Source organism: Narcine bancroftii, chromosome 3 (assembly GCF_036971445.1).
Source record: "Narcine bancroftii isolate sNarBan1 chromosome 3, sNarBan1.hap1, whole genome shotgun sequence".
Taxonomy (NCBI): Eukaryota; Metazoa; Chordata; class Chondrichthyes; order Torpediniformes; family Narcinidae; genus Narcine; species Narcine bancroftii.
Window position 1 is genome coordinate 326,901,793 of NC_091471.1, and position 16,441 is coordinate 326,918,233.

At 49.2% G+C, this 16,441-nt stretch overlaps 1 protein-coding gene across 3 annotated transcripts in view; it reads left to right on the forward strand.

Annotated features, from left to right (window-relative positions):
* gripap1 (GRIP1 associated protein 1) overlaps window positions 1-16,441 on the forward strand; it is an 88,307-nt gene that overhangs the window by 8,345 nt on the left and 63,521 nt on the right. For all 3 annotated transcript variants that reach the window (XM_069929109.1, XM_069929110.1, XM_069929111.1), the window contains exons 4-12: window positions 1,325-1,351; window positions 3,015-3,122; window positions 3,704-3,854; window positions 9,598-9,782; window positions 10,298-10,346; window positions 12,740-12,810; window positions 13,854-13,901; window positions 15,123-15,154; window positions 15,924-15,971. In XM_069929109.1, coding sequence (XP_069785210.1) covers window positions 1,325-1,351; window positions 3,015-3,122; window positions 3,704-3,854; window positions 9,598-9,782; window positions 10,298-10,346; window positions 12,740-12,810; window positions 13,854-13,901; window positions 15,123-15,154; window positions 15,924-15,971 — 719 coding nt within the window. The remainder of the gene's footprint in view (window positions 1-1,324; window positions 1,352-3,014; window positions 3,123-3,703; window positions 3,855-9,597; window positions 9,783-10,297; window positions 10,347-12,739; window positions 12,811-13,853; window positions 13,902-15,122; window positions 15,155-15,923; window positions 15,972-16,441) is intronic.

Genomic DNA, 16,441 nt, shown 5'->3' on the forward strand with positions numbered 1-16,441 from the left:
CTAAAATTAAATGGGAAGCAGATACTGGTTTTATTTTTTCTGAAGAGGATTGGTTAGATATCAGTTATGATAGTGTAACTAGATTGATAAACGCACATTATGCAATGATTAATTACAATTTTTTACATGAATTATATTTGACACCTGAAAAATTTAAAAAATATGGTTTTAATGAATCAGATTTGTGTTTTAGATGTGGTGATACGGTTGGAACTTTTTTTCATGCTGTTTGGTCATGTATACATATACAACCTTTTTGGAAGAAAATTCCATCGTTTTTAGAATATCTGTATAAGATTAAAGTAGTTTTAGATCCAACAGTATTTTTATTGTGTAATTTGCAACCTCTGAAAGGCTTGGGATTAGATAAGTTTCAGCTTGCTTTTGTATATTTAGCTTTATCCGTAGCAAAAAAATGTATTGCTAGGACGTGGAAAGATACAAATATGATTGATATTAATAGATGGCATAATGGATGAAATATTGTTTAATAATGGAAAAAATTACATATGTTTCACATGATAATTATAAATTTTTTATTAATAAGTGGTTGTTATACTCAGAATATTTACATTTCAATTTATATTGACTAAATTTTAATATGTATATTTAACTTTTTCATTAATATTCTTTCTTTTTTTTATGGCTCTCCTTAGGAGAGTTGGCTGAAGGGGGGGGAATCTTTTTTTTCTTTTTTTTATATATAAAAAAAATGTTCATGTTTAATTGCTGTATATGTCATATATTATTTGATTTTGAACAAATAAATAAAGTTTTTAAAAAAAAGGCACAGCAGGTAGGAATCTCACTTCCCACTCCAACTGTTCCGGTGGGAATGTGGGTGCGGACTGGGTACAGTGCTGCGAGGCCTCAGTAGGGAGTCCGATCCAGGAATTCATCGCTGTGTGGAGCAACGTGAAAGTATTGGATCGCCTTTCCTTGAAACAAATAAAATCCTCACAGCCCCAGAGACCTCAAATTCATCCCAACCTCAGTGCTGACCATTGGAGGGTGAGGGGTGGGGGGTGACGGGGGGGCAGTGGGTGGAGCGTGGGAGTGTGTTTGGTGTGCACATGTTTTGCTGGGCTCAGTGTTTTGGAGAGGATGTGTGGGGTCTGGACACGTGTGTGTGCTTTGGGAGGGGTGTTGTGCTTTTTGGGAATGATAAACTGCTTTGCCATCACTTCACCGCCCAGATTATGGGAGATAGTGGTGGGGCAAGGCTCAAGGGGCCAGGTCCCCCCCTCCATTTCTGCCTCTGCTCCTCCGAAGAGTCTCTCCTGCTGCAATTTAACTGCTTTTCTCTCCCTTCTTCCCCCTACAGGCTGTGACCAAAAGCAAGAAAGCGCAGGTAAGGCTCTCCTTCCTTCTCCCCACCCCTACATTTCCCCTGCCCCCCTCTTGTGGAGGGGAGGGAAGTTTGTGTGATGGCTAGTTACTTTATTACAAGATATGGAAGCTGTAGAGCGGGGACAAAGAAGGTTTACCAGAAACGTTGCCAGGATTGGAGAACATGTCTACTGAGGCAAGTTAGCAGAGCTGGGACTTTTCTCTTTGGGGCATTGAGGAGAATTAATAGAGATCTACAAGATTCTGACAGGTGTATATAGGGTGGACAGCAGTTCCTGTTTCCCAGGGCAGGATCAGCAAACACCAGAGGACGTCTATACAAAGTGAAGGGAGGGAAGTTTAGGAGAGACGTCAGGGGTAAAGTCTTTTTTTTTACACAGAGTTGTGGGGGCCTGAATCCCTTGTCGGGGATGGTGGTGGAGGCTGGTACAATAGGGGACATCTGAGACTCTTAGATGACCACATGGATGCAAGAAAAATAGAGGGTTATGGGCGAGAGGGAGGGAAGGGTTGGTTTATTGAGTCAATTATACAGTTCAGCACAACCTTGAGGGTCGAAGGGACTGGAATACTTCACTCGCCTCTTTGCAGCTTGAGTAAAGCAGCTCCCGCCCCACACGGTAGTGCATGCAGCGAGATCACTCTCAACAGTGCACCTATAGAGGTCAGGGGGACAAGACGGACGTCAAAATCCAGTTTATTATCATGATTCTTAATTGAAAGCATCAACTGATTTAACTTATAGATCAGTAAATACAGGTTGACCCTCTCTCATCTGGTATTCTGCCATCCGGCAACTCCTGTGCTCCAGCACAAATTGAATATGCAATCGTTAGTACAGATTCCTTCCAGCACGTGGCCCGAATGCTGGCACTGTAAAGGCGTAACGCTATCCATGCCGCCCCACAGTATTATTTCCTGTTTTAAGCTTTGTTCTACATTTGATATGCTTGCATCGGGGGTTACCTTAGGGGTCCGTTTCTGGCATTTTCTGTGGTCTGGCATGGCCAGGTCCCAATGTCGCTGGATTAAAGAGATCCAACTTGTACTATATTTAAAAACAATTGGTGTAGCTGTTAGTGCAATGTCTTTACAATGTTGGTGATTGGAACCAGAGTTTGACTCCAACACTGTCTTTAAGGAGTGTGTATGTTCTCCCCACTCGTGTCTGCGTGGGTTTCTCCCAGGGTTGTAGGTTAATGGTGTGATTGGGCAGCACGGGCTCATGGGGCGGAAGAGCCTGTTACAGTCAAGGTTTTAAAATGTTAACATTTTATTTAATTAAAAATATTAAATGTTTTAAACATTTTTATTTTTATCTTTGAATTTTTAAAACTAATTCTTTTTAATTTTAATTTTTAAAAACATTTTAATATTTAAAATATATTTTAATTATTTTTTAATATTTTAATTTTAACACTAGTTTTTAAACTGTTAAATGTTCTTTTTAAATTTAAAATATATTTAGAATTTTTCAACAGTTTTTAGTTTGAAGTTAGTTTTAATCAGACCTGCTATGTCTGTGCTGGAGTGGTGGCAGGGGTTCTGCGTTTGGCTTGGGGTTGGTGCCATTGAGAGTTCTCGTATCAATGAACTCCCACTACCCTCCCCACCCAGTAATTGGTCCCTTGCTGACCACCTGTTTCTCCACTCCCCCCCCTCAGGAAGTGGATGCCCTCCTGAGCGAGAACGAGATGCTTCAGGGCAAGCTACACAGCCAGGAGGACGACTTTCGCCTGCAAAACACCACTCTCATGAAGGAGCTCTCCAAGGTACCCCGGCTGGCCAGCGCATGCATTGCGCCTGCAGGATCCTCCTTCCTGCCTGAGCTCTCGGAGGCTTTGCGGCAGTAGGGAAGTAGAGACCTGTCCCCTTTGTGTTCGGTCCATCCAAACCCTTCCTAAGCATGGACCAGACAAAATGTCAACGCACAGTCGCACTCAACGGGAGCAGTGAAGAGGGAGCTTTATTGCTCCTGACGCCAGGCATGTATGACAGGATGGTGTAGAGGGACCTTCGCTCTACATCTGACCCTGGGACAGTGTAGAGAGAGTTGCACCCTGGGAATGTGTGATGGGATGGCGCAGAGGGAGCTTCACCCTATGCCTGACCCCGGTAGTGTGCAATGGGACAGTGCGGTGGGAGGGTCAGTTTGTGTCTCTCCTCTTGGATTGTATGATGAGATGGTGTGGAGGGAGCTTCACTCTGTCTGACCCCGGGAGTGAGTGATGGGACGGTGCAGATGGAGCTTCACTCTGCACCTAACACCCGAGAGAAGGGGAGTGGAGTCTCCATACACTGGTGCAGTGCGTTTCCGGCCTCTGTCTAATGTAGCATTTCCTGTTGCTTGCAGCTCTACTCGCAGATCGAGGAGCTGGAAGCAGAGAACAAACGGATGAATGAGGGGGCTCCTGCCTCTGACTCCAGCTCGGCAATTGGCCATGTGGATGGTGAGCTGCTGAGGCTTCAGGCAGAGAACACGGCGCTGCAGCGAAACCTGGCAGGTAATGTTCCAGCTCTTGGGCTTGCCCACCCCTGTCCAGCAGCTGCTTCCCAAAGCAAGTGGCTCTTGGCCAACATCTAGGCTGTTCTCAAAGTCAAATTTATTGTCATCTGATTGTAAAATACAACCTATCTAAACAGCATTCTCCGGTCTTTGGGGCAAAACATGCAGACACACAACACATTCAGACAAACCGTATATATATATATATATATATATATATATATCTATACAGGACAAAAAAATTAAACAAACAAATTTTAGTTTCGTGAATGTGAGAGTTTTGGATGGTTGGTGTGTGCAGTTCAACATTAGAACACTACAGCACAGAAAACAGGCCATTCAGCCCATTCCATAACCCTCCAGACCCCTCCCATCCATGTATCTATCCACTTTATTTTTAAAACTTGAGAATGAGCCTGCATTTACCATGTCAGATGGTAGATCTTTCCACTCTCTGAGTGAAGAACTTCCCCCTAAATCATTCCCCTTGCATCTCCTATTGTTTTTATCTCTCCTAATCTAAGTGGAAAGAGCATACTTGCATTTATTATGTCTATCCCCCTCATTATCTTGTAAAATCTTAAATCTCCCCTCATTCTTCTTCACTCCAAGGAATAAAGTCCTAACCTGTTTAACCTTTCCCTGTAACTCACCTCCTGAAGACCTGGAAACATCCTAGAAAATCTTCTGCACTATTTTGATTTTATATCCTTCCTGTCGTTTGGCGACCAGAACTGCACACAATACTCCAAAGTTGGTCTCTCCAATGTCTCATACAACTTCACCATAACATCCCAACTCCTGTACTCCCAATATGTTCTCACTGCCCATGGGAAGAAGCTGTTCCTCAGCCTGGTGGTGCTGGCTTTGATACTCCCGCATCTCTTCCCTGACAGGAGCAGCTGAAAGATGCGTGTGGGATGGAAGGGGTCCTCGATGATTTTGCGCACCCTCTTTAGACAATGATCCCAGTAGACCACGTCAATGAGGGTGGGGGAGACTCCAGTGATCCTTTCTGCCACTCTCATACTCTTGTGGATTGACCTCCTATCCATTTCTCTGCAGCAACTGGCCCAATAAAAGTGTAATATCCATGATATACTTAATCATTTCCCTGCCGTAAGGCAAACAGAGTTGCCATGAGCATTTCCTGGTGCCCATAACAATAGGAGAAAGGGAAGCAAAAGAGAGTCCCTTCAGAGACACTTTGAGTGTCCATGGATTCACCTCCAGTGCTCCCGCAGCCTCATGGACTCCTGTTCTATCCATCCGGCAACCTGAGCTCCAGATCCAACCTCCAACACAGTCAGGAAGCCGTCAGCTCCTGAGCCCCCTTTGGGAGCCATTCTTGCCCTCAGCATCCTCTTGAATCTCAGCTCTGATACCCGGTTCCCATGGGCCATTCTCCAGCAGCCTGCGTGATTCCTTCAACTACAAGTCACCTGCAAACTGTGTGGATCCCTCAGCCACCGAGCCCCTTGCTGGTTCGCTGCCGTGGTCGCTGTCCTGCAGGGTCATCTCCTCTGCTTCTCCTTCTCAACGGAGCTTCTTCTCCCCGTTTCTGGTGCCCCGCGCTGGTCTGCTGCTCCCTTGGAGTTTCCATTCCTTTGTGGTCCGCTGCCCAGGTGCCACCATCTTGGGCCCAGACCCCCATGGTTGCAGGATTTTTAATAAAGAAACACCACTGGCCCCTTTAACAGACTGTTTAAAGCCTGCACAGAGCACTCAGCAACAGGACCCTGCGGCTTCACGTCTGACCATCAGTACAGGATTAAATGAGCATCTGGTTAACCTGTGTGCCCACGAACTGTGCATTCTGCAAATTTAATTTAATTTAGACATGCAGCACGATAACAGGCCGTTCCGGCCCATGAACCCGTGCCACCTAGTTAACCTACATATCACGTGGACTGGTCACAGTGGGGTGATCACCGAGGGAGAACATACAAACTCCTTACCACTGTGAACCTGGGTCACTGGCATTGTAATCACCTTTCTGGACCCTTTCTAAAGGTTCCACGTCCCTCCTGCAATGGGGGTGACCAGACTTCCAAGAGCAGCCTAACTGGCTGGAACACTTGTAAAGAAACTTTTGGCATATTGGCCTTCATAAATCAAAATATTGAGTTTAGGAGTTGGGATGTTACATTAAAGACAGCAGTGAGGCCAAATTTGGAGTATTTTGTGCAGTTTTTGTCACCGAACTACAGGAAGGGTATCAATAAGATAGGGAGACTGCAAATAACATTACCTGGACTTCAGAGACTGAGTTACAAGGAAAGGTTAAACAGGTTAGGACTTTATCCTTTGAGTGTAGAAGAATGAGAGGAGTTTTGATCAAGGTGTTTAAAATTATGAAGGGGACAGCTAGAGTAAGTGAAGGTCGGCTTTTCCCACTGAGGGTCAGTGAAATTTTAATAAGAGGACATGGGTTAAAGATGAAATGGGTAAAGTGTAGGGGGAACCTTCAGAGAGTGGTGGGAATGTGGAAAAAGCTTCCAGCTGAAGTGGAGAATGTGGGCTCAATTTTAACATTTAAGGGAAATTTCAACAGGAATATGGATGGGAAAGGTATGGAGGGCTATGGACTGGGTGCAGGTCAGTGGGTCTACGCAAGAAAAGTGATTTGGTACAGACTAGAGGGGCTGAAGGGTTCTGCTTCTGTGCTGTAATTGTTCTATGGTTCTGGCATGACTTCCTTCCATGTGCTGACTGATGAAGGCAAGAACGTCTGAAATAGGAGCAGGAGTTGGCCATCCAGCCAGTCAAGCCTGCTCCGTCATTCAATGTGATCATGGCTGGTCTGATGATAGGCTCATTTCCACCGACCTGCCTTTCTCCACCCCCTGCCCTACCCCACCCAATGTCCCTTAATTCTCTAGCAATGTAAAAAATCTATCAAACCTTATTTTAAATAAATTCACTGAGGTCGCCTCCACTGCTTCAGCGAATTCCAAAGATTCCCCATCCTCTGGGAAAAGCATCTCCGTCCTAAATCTACTACTCTAGATCTTGAGGCTATGTCCCCTAATTCTGGTCTTACCTAGTTCTGGTTTCCCCCACCCATGGGAACAACCTACCTGCCTCTATCTTATCAATGTCTCTTATAATTTTATACATTTCTATCAGATCCCATCTCATTCATCTAAATTCTAGTGAGTCCAATCCCAGACGACTCAATTTTTCCTCATAGACCCCCAAATCTTTGGAATCAACCTGGTGAACCTCCTCTGCACCACCTCCAAAGCAAGTACATCTTTTCTCAAGTGTAAAACACAAACTTTTCCACCTTGTCTACCTGTTTCACGACCAGTTTGGCGACCAGAACTGCACACAATGCTCAAAATTTGGCCTCACTAATGTCTTACCCAACTTCATAACATCCCAACTCCTGTACTCCCAATACATTCTCACTGCCCATAGGAAGATACTCCCAATACATTCTCACTGCCCATGGGAAGAAGCTGTTCTTCAGCCTGGTGGTGCTGGCTCTGATTCTCCTGTATCTCTTCCCCGATGGGAGCAGCTGTGTCCAGAGTGGAAGGGATCCTCAATAATTTTGCACACCTTCTTCAGACAACGATCGTTGTAGATGATAGGTAGGGGGAGACTCTAGTGATCCTCTCTGTTTCACAGTGCTATGCACTGGCATCCAAGATCCCTCTGGACATAACTGTCCCTGACTGTCTGCCACTCACTGTATACTCTTTCCCATGCATTTGACAACCCCTCCCCCAGAAAAATAACACCTCACACTTGTCTGCATTAAATTCTGCCTGCCATTTCTGTCCTCATATCTGTAACTGACCCACGAATGTCATTATGAATAAAGCCTGTCGGCGCCTCTACTTCCTCAGGAGTTTGCGGAGGTTCAGTGTGACGTGGGAAACATCAGAAAATTTATACAGAGATGCAGTGGAATGTACATTGACCAGCTGTATCATAGTCTTGTACGGGAGACACCAATATCCCCTGCGTGTAAAGCCCTTCAAAAGGTAGTGGAGGATATCACAGGCAAAACCCTCCCCACCATCGAGAATATCTACAGGGAACGTTGCTGTCGAAGAGCAACAGCGACCATAAAGGATCCACACCACCCAGCACATGCTCTGTTCTTGCTGCTGCCATCAGGAAAGAGGTATCGGGGCCATACGACTCGCACCCCCAGTTTCTGGAACAGCTGCTCCCCCTCTACCATCAGACTCCTCAGCAACAAACTCAATCAGGGACTCATTTAAGGACTCTAACTTTTCACATTGATTATTACTGGATATTCATTTTCTATATTTACAGTTTATGCGTTTTAATTTTTCCACATTCCCACCACTCTCTGAAGGTCCCCCTACACTTTACCCATTTCATCTTTAACCATGTCCTCTTATTAAAATTTCTATATTTACAGTTTATATGTCTTAATTTTTTACATTTTGATGTACAGCACGGTAACAGGCCCCTCTAGCCCACAAGCCCATGCCACCCAATTAACCTACAAACCCTCCACCCATGGGAGGAAACCGAAGCACCCAGAGGAAACCCACACAGACGTGGGGAAAATGTACAAACTCCTTACAGACAGCGTGGGATTCGAAGCCCAGTCCTGGTCGCTGGGACTATAACAGTGTTGCGCTGACTGGTACCCAAAGAAACCATTTCTTTATTTTTAAAAATATTTAGACCTACAGCTTGGTAACAGGCCCTTCCGGCCATGCCACTCAATTACACCCCGTTAACCCCCACCCTACCTCAATTTGTTGTGTTGAGAAGAGTATCCGGTTTGGTGGGCTCACAGAGAGGCGAGTCTGGACACAAGACGCGTAACTTTTATTAACACACGAGAAACAAACGGGAGAGGGATAAACAGTACACGATTACTAACTCACACAGGTGATGATGCAGACAACCCTAACCTCTGTCATCACTTGGACTCCAACAACGGTAAACCTATATTTGACCCTGGTCACACGCTATAAGCAGGGGCTCTTACACAAGCTCCCAGTTCCCGAGGGTGCAGATCTAATGCAAGTATTGATCTATTGTAGTACTATGGCTCAGCTTCAGTGTAGTGTACACCTTCCCTGCGACCCTTCCAGCGACGTCCACAGTTGCGACCTGGTGTGGAGTAGTATCCAGAGCTCGGACCATGAGGCAGAGAGAGAATGTGCTGTGTGTTGGTGTTATATACAGTGCTAATCTGTGTTTCTAGCCAATGATGACCCTGAGTGATTTAAAGTTGTCAAGGGCAAGGTGTGCACTAATGGGTGGGTGGAGTCCAACTTTGTCTGACAGGTGATGTATCTTTGAATAAGTTTCAGACGGGAAGGACGTGACAACCCACAATACACACAATCCAGACAGGCAGGGAGGTCACATTTTCTCCAACCCTTGTATGTTTTGAATGGTGGGAGGAAACCCACACAGACACGTGGAGACCGTACAAACTCCTCCCAGACAGTGCCAGATTCGATCCCAGGTTGCTGATGCTGTAACAACGTTGCCCTAACTGTGCCATCCAAAGAAACCGTTCTTTGTATACAATTCTTTTTATTGTATACGTATCTTTTTTGTGTACAGTTTACAGTTACCGATAAGTAGAAATTCTGCCTGGCCCGCAGGGCTTTGTGTCTAACCCCTAGGGAGTGTGTGACAGGACGGTGATGTCATGCATGTACTCTGATGAGAAATTTGAACTGCTCTGCCTTTGGCTGAAGAGTAAAGCGATGATGTCTGTTGGCCGGTTTCAGCCCTACAGCAGCGCTACGAGCAGGAGCTCCGAGTCCGGAGATGCAGCGATGGACGAGAGGCTAATGGCGGCGAGACACCCGTGGCGGAAGGGCAGGAGGTGGATGGGGGCTGGGCAGAAGAAGCGACAGAAAGTGAGGCAGATACTCAGGAGTTGAGCAGAGCCCCACTGGAGAGATTGGAGCAGGTGAGAGAAACAGTGGGGAAAGGCGGATTGGCCTGGTTGGGGGGGTGGGGGGCAAGACTGCATCGAACCACTACCTCATTCTGTGTCCGACACCCCCCCCCCCCCCCACAAAGAGTGTGTGACAGGATGGTGCGGAAGGAACTTTGCTTTGTGACTGACCCCCTAGGGAGTGTGATGGGGCGGTGTGGAGGGAGCTTCGCTTTGTGTCTGACCCCTAGGGAGTGTGATGGGACAGTGTGGAGGGAGCTTCGCTTTGTGTCTGACCACTCTAGGAAATGTGTGATGGGACTGTGCAGAGGGAACTTTGGTCTGTTTCTGACCCCCAGGGATTTGTGTGATGGGATAGTATAGAGAGGATTTCACTTTCCAAGCTGTACCCTGGGAGTCTACCCTGGGGAACATGCTGAGAAGCTCTGTGTGAATAGTTAAAGCAAGTGTCTCTTGCATTTCCACCCTCACTGACGGATTGTGATTGATCTTTCCCGATTAATTCAGCCTCTGTGTTTATCTCCTAGCTGGAGTCCAAGTGCATCAAACTGGAGGAGAAGCTAAAAGAGCTCAATGGTAGGTACCACCTACCTATGTGCGAGGGAACCTTGCCTGGGTACACCAGGTTTCTTTATTGTCATGTAATAGTACAGAACGTAATATTAGACCAAGCTGCTGTATGCCTAGCGTAAGGCCTACAAAAGTCACCATTAGTGTCTCCCGGTGCCCCTAACAGTCTGAGAGAAAGAGAAGCAAAAGAGAGACCTTTCAGCGTCCCTGAGTATCCCTGGATTCACCTCCAGCATTCCCACAGCCACAAAGACTCTTGTCCGATCCATCGGCAATCCAAGCTCCAGATCCAAACCTCTGACACGATCAGTGCCTGAGGCCCCTCCGGGAGCCCCTTCTTCCCCACAGGCGCCCTCTTGAATCCCAGCCCCGATACCCAGTTCCCTCCAGCAGCCTGTGCAGTTCCCCCGACCGCAAGTCGCCCTCAACCCTGTGCAGGTCCCTCAGCTGCGGAGCCCCTCGCTGGTCCGCCGTCACGGTAACCTTCCCCGAAGGGTCATCTGCTCTGTTTCTCCTCTTCAACGAGAGAAGTAGGTTGTTGGGATCCAACAGTGACAGATCCTTCATTCTGATTGGTGGGATCCAATACAATATGAATGAGGCATTTTGAAAAGGACAAACTTGAAGGCAGAATATGTAGTCAATGGGATGATTCTTAACAGTGTGGATGAACAGAGGGACCTCGGGGTTCAAATCCATACCTCCCTCAAGGTCGCCAAGCCGGTTAATAGGACAGTTAAAAAGGCCTATGGGATGCTGGGATTCATTAGTTGGGGGGTTGAATTCACAAGTAGAGAGCTCATGTTAAAACTCTACAAATCTCTGGTGAGACCTCATTTAGGAGTATTGTGTTCAGTTCTGGTCACCTCGTTTACAAGAAGGATGTGGAAGCTGTAAAGAGGGATGTTGCTTGGATTGGAGAACGTGTCTTATGAGGCAAGGTTAGCAGAGCTGGGACTTTTCTCTTTGGAATGTAGAAGAGACTCGATAGAGGTCGACAAGATTCTGAGAGGCATCGATAGGGTGGACAGCCAGCATCTGTTTCCCAGGGCAGGATCAGCAAACACCTGAGGATGACTGTACAAAGTGAAAGGAGGGATGTTTAGGGGTTTTTTTTTTACACAGAGTTGTGGGTGCCTGTGAAACCTTGCTGGAGATTGTGGTGGAGGCTGAAACATTAGGAACATTTAAAAGACTATTGGACATGCTCATGGATGGAAGAAAAATAGAGGGTTATGGGGTAGGGTGGGAAGGGGAGAAATAGATTGGTGGTTTATATGGGTTAGCACATCATCATGGGCTGAAGGGCCTGGACTGCACTGGAATGTTCTATGTTTTAATCTGATTGGTGCAATTCAACATTGATGCAAGGTTCATTGAATTGAATCGACCAGGAGGAGGCAGGGCCCTCTGCTCGGATCGGCCGGGGTGGGGAGGCAGGGCCCTCTGCTTGGATCGGCCCGGGGGAGGCAGGGCCCTCTGCTCAGATCGGCTGGGGGGAAGCAGGGCCCTCTGCTCGGATCGGCCGGGGGGAGGCAGGGCCCTCTGCTCGGATCGGCTGGGAGGGAGGCAGGGCCCTCTGCTCGGATCGGCCGGAGGCAGGGCCCTCTGCTCGGATCGGCCGGGGGGGAGGCAGGGCCCTCTGCTCGGATCGGCCGGGGGGAGGCAGGGCCCTCTGCTCGGATCGGCCGGGGGAAGGCAGGGCCCTCTGCTCGGATCAGCCGGGGGAAGGCAGGGCCCTCTGCTCGGATCGGCCGGGGGGAGGCAGGGCCCTCTGCTCGGATCGGCCGGAGGGAGGGGCAGGGCCCTCTGATCGGATCGGCCGGAGGGAGGGCAGGGCCCTCTGATCGGATCGGCCGGAGGGAGGGGCAGGGCCCTCTGATCGGATCGGCCGGAGGGAGGGGAAGGGCCCTCTGATCGGATCGGCCGGAGGGAGGGGCAGGGCCCTCTGATCGGATCGGCCGGAGGTAGGGGCAGGGCCCTCTGATCGGATCGGCCGGAGGGAGGGGCAGGGCCCTCTGATCGGATCGGCCGGAGGGAGGGGCAGGGCCCTCTGATCGGATCGGCCGGAGGGAGGGGCAGGACCCTCTGATCGGATCGGCCGAAGGGAGGGGCAGGGCCCTCTGATCGGATCGGCCGGAGGGAGGGGCAGGGCCCTCTGATCGGATTGGCCGGAGGGAGGGGCAGGGCCCTCTGATCGGATCGGCCGGAGGGAGGGGCAGGGCCCTCTGATCGGATCGGCCGGAGGGAGGGGCAGGGCCCTCTGATCGGATCGGCCGGAGGGAGGGGCAGGGCCCTCTGATCAGCCGGAGGGGCAGGACCCTCTGATCGGATTTTAGCTCTTTTTTTTGTCTGAGCGCTCACCCCCATGTGTAACTGTCTTTCTTGCATCTCTTTAGAGATGGAGCTGAAGTGGGAGATGGAGCGGGAGGAGAAGCGTCTGCTGAAAGAGCAGCTTCAAGCACTGGAGGTAAGAGTGTCGGGGCAGGAAATGGGGCACCATGAGTTTGCGAGAGGGGGCCAAGGTGTCAGGGCCCAATGGCGAGTGATTCTTCTCCAGGCATCTCAATGGCTTTTTCTCCCTTCAGCAAGTAGAGTTGTGAAGGAGCACTCTTCATTTTCCCAGACAGAGATAGTTCATGCTCTCAGCATCTGCCACACTACACTTCCCCTATCAACACGTCAGGGATGTGAAGGAAGTTGGCCAGTAGTAGTCCACATACTCAGCATCCACTTCACTATCTTCCCCAATCTGCACAGCAGGGGCATGTGGAATGTTCTAAATTTGTCTGCTTGGAATTAATCAGTGTTCTCAGCATCTGCCACACAACCTCATCTAGAAGTCAGGGGTATGAGAGAACACTCTCTGCTTATCCAGATAGAGTTAGTCCATGTCGTCACCATCTGCCCCACTACCTTTCTCCGATCTGCAGGTCAGGGGTGTAAGGGAGCACTCCCCATTTTCCCGGGTGGAGTTAGTCCATGTAGTCTCCTTCTGCCACACCACCATTCCCTCATCTACATGTCAGGGGTGTTAAGGAAATGTTCCCAATTGCCTGGGTGGAGTTAGTCCACATAGTCACCATCAGCCGCACTACCTCTCCATCATTGACACATCAGGGGATGAGGGAACACGCCCCTCCACATTTGTCTGAGTGGGGTTAGTCCATCATCTCAGTATCCACCTCACTACATTTCCTCCATTCACAAGTCAGGGATGTGAGGGAAGACTCCCTGTTTGTCCAGGTGAAAACTCCCTTTCTCCCGCCTGGAAGTCCGATGTGAGGGAACTCTCCCCACTGGCCTGGGTGTAATTATAGCTCTCTATTACCTTGCACAGTCGCATACTCGACATTTTATTTTAAATCAAACTACTTTCAGTATTTGTGCTGATTGACTTACTGGAATAGTTCACAAATTGAAGCTCATCCCTTTATCTTGGTACATGTTACGAAAGACAAATCAATTCAGATTTTTAAAAAATATCCCACTGCTTCTCTTCTTTGCCAACAGACATCAAAGCAATGTGACTTCGGCAAACTCCAGGAGGAAGCCAACAAGGTAGGGGGCACTATCTCACACCCCCCTCCTGCTGATGGGTAGGGGGAGGAAACTTATCGAAACTCCCATGCTGGGATGGTCACGAGTAAGGAGTGACACTGCTGGAGGCTGCTGTAATGGCAGCAGTGTCGCAGACCTGAGAGAATGTGGAGCGGAGACACAGTGTTGCTCCGCGGGGTCCAAGCACCCGGTCCTAATGCCTACGGCTCTGCACAGCCATTTAACGGCCTGTAAAAGGAGCCGGCAGTGGTTTTTATTTTAAATCCTGAGAGACTGCGGAGGTCTGGGACCAAGATAGCAGTGCCTGTGGTCTGTAGCAGTCACGAGGGATTGCGGACTCTGGGCGAACAGTGGACTGACGCAGGGTAGAGCATCCCCCCCCCACCCACCCCATTGAGAAGGGAAAGCAAACGTACAACCTTACAGGGAAGGTGATCGGTGCAGCAGACCAACGAAATCTATGAGCGGCAAAATGACCAGCACCAAATGGTGGCCGTAGCAGTGAACCCACAAGGGGCTCAGTAGCTATGGGACCCACACAAGCTGCGGGCGGCTGGAGACTGGCTCATGGGAACCAGGTATCGTGGGTGGTACGGTCTGTACCGCGGTGAGCATAACATTGTTACAGCACTGGCGATCGGGGTCCGAATTCCACATTTTGTACGTTCTCCCCGTGTCTGTGTGTGTTTCCTCTGGAGCTCCAGTTTCCTCCCACCCTTCAAAAACATAGTGGGGGTTATAGATCAATTTGGTGTGATTGGGCTCATGGGCCGGAAGGGCTTGTTACTGCGCTGTAGGTCTAAATGTAACTGGGATTCGAGAGGGTGCCGAGGGCGAGAAAATTCCCCAAAGGGGCATCAAGGCTTCCTGACTGTGTCGGACATTCGGATCTGGAGCTCGGATGGCCGATGAACCAGACTGGAATCCGTGCAGGAGTGCTGGAGGCGAATCCACGGACACTCAGTGACTCTGAAGGGACTCTTTTTCTTATACTGATGGCGACTCAGGCAGAAGGCAACTTTGTGTAATATTACACGTTCTGTGCTATTGCAGTACAGAAAAATTTATGGTAAGGCACGGGGTTCTGGGCTCCTCCCGCTTGCTTCCAAGCCTACGACCCAAACAGGTACCTCCCTCCCCTCCTCGCACATCCTGCCCGATCCAAGCGACGGAGTTTCCCGGTGTTCCTTTAATGTCTCTCCTTCTCGTTCTTCTGTACAGCTCTCAGAGAAGCTAAAGAAGAAACAAGAGAGGTGAGTGCCTGCCCCAAATCGTTGGGTCACCCTGCACCGTGCCGCAGGAGGGCCTTGGGTTGGACGCCTCCTGCCTGGAGCTGGAAGAGCATGGCCTTTTCACTTCCTCACATGGACAGGTGTTTGTGTCGTTCACCCACCTCCCTCATTGATGCCTATTCTGGGAAAGACGTGCATCGCTTGGCTGTGTCCAAGATGATATTAAGGGAGTTTCAGTGTGTGAAAGTGTGATAGGTCGTGTGGAGTGGTCCTCGCTCTGTGTCTGATTCCCGAGGAGTGTGTGACGGGATGGTGGAGAGGGAGCTTTGCTCTGTGTCTGGACCCCGCCTCCTGGGAGTGTGTGACTGGAAGGTGTGGAGTGAGCCTCACTCTGTGTCTGAATCCCGGGAAGTGTGAGACAGGACAATGTGGAGGGAGCTTTGCTCTTGTGTCCAACCCTGGGATTGTATGATGGGACAGAATGGAGGGAGCTTCACTCTGTGTCCGACTCCAGGTGTACGTGATGGGACAGTGTGATGGAAGCTTCACTCTGTCTGACCCTAGCACAGATGGGATGGTGTGGAGGGAGCTTTGCCCTGTTTCTGAGCCTCAGAGTGATGGGACAATGTAGAGGGAGCTTTCACCTGTATCTTACCCCTGGGAAGTGTGTGTTGGAACAGCGTGGAGGGAGCTTCACTCTGTGTGTGACACAGAGAGTCGGGTTGGGACCTCACCCCCTCCTCTCCTACCCACAAATTAGCCCTGATATTTGCTCTGCTTCCTCCTTCAGCTTCCTGCACCTGCAGATCGAGAAGGAGGCCCTCTACAACGACAGCAGGTAAGATGGCTGTGCGATGACATGTTCACCCCCATCCTCAGATGTACACTCCCATCATCAAGTCCCATCTTGTTGAAGTGGCATCTCCCCCTGAGCCTCTGCAACTGGACCCTTGGTTCCTCATCAGGAGACCACAGTCAGTACGAATGGGAAACAACATCTCCTCCTCACTGATGATCAACACAGGCGCGCCCCGAGGATGTGTGCTTAGCCCACTCCTCAGCTCACTACACCCATGACTGTGGCTAGGTGCATTTCCAATGCCATCTACAAATTTGCTGATGACACCACGGTTCACAACCAGCAATGAGGAAGTGTACAGGAGGGAGATAGACAGCTTGTTGAATGGTATCACACCAACAACCTTGCGCTCAACATCAACAAAACCAAGGAGATGATGGTGGACTTCATGAGGTCAGCATGGTTGGCATAGCGGTCAGTGCAACACCTTTACAGCGCCGGTGATCGGT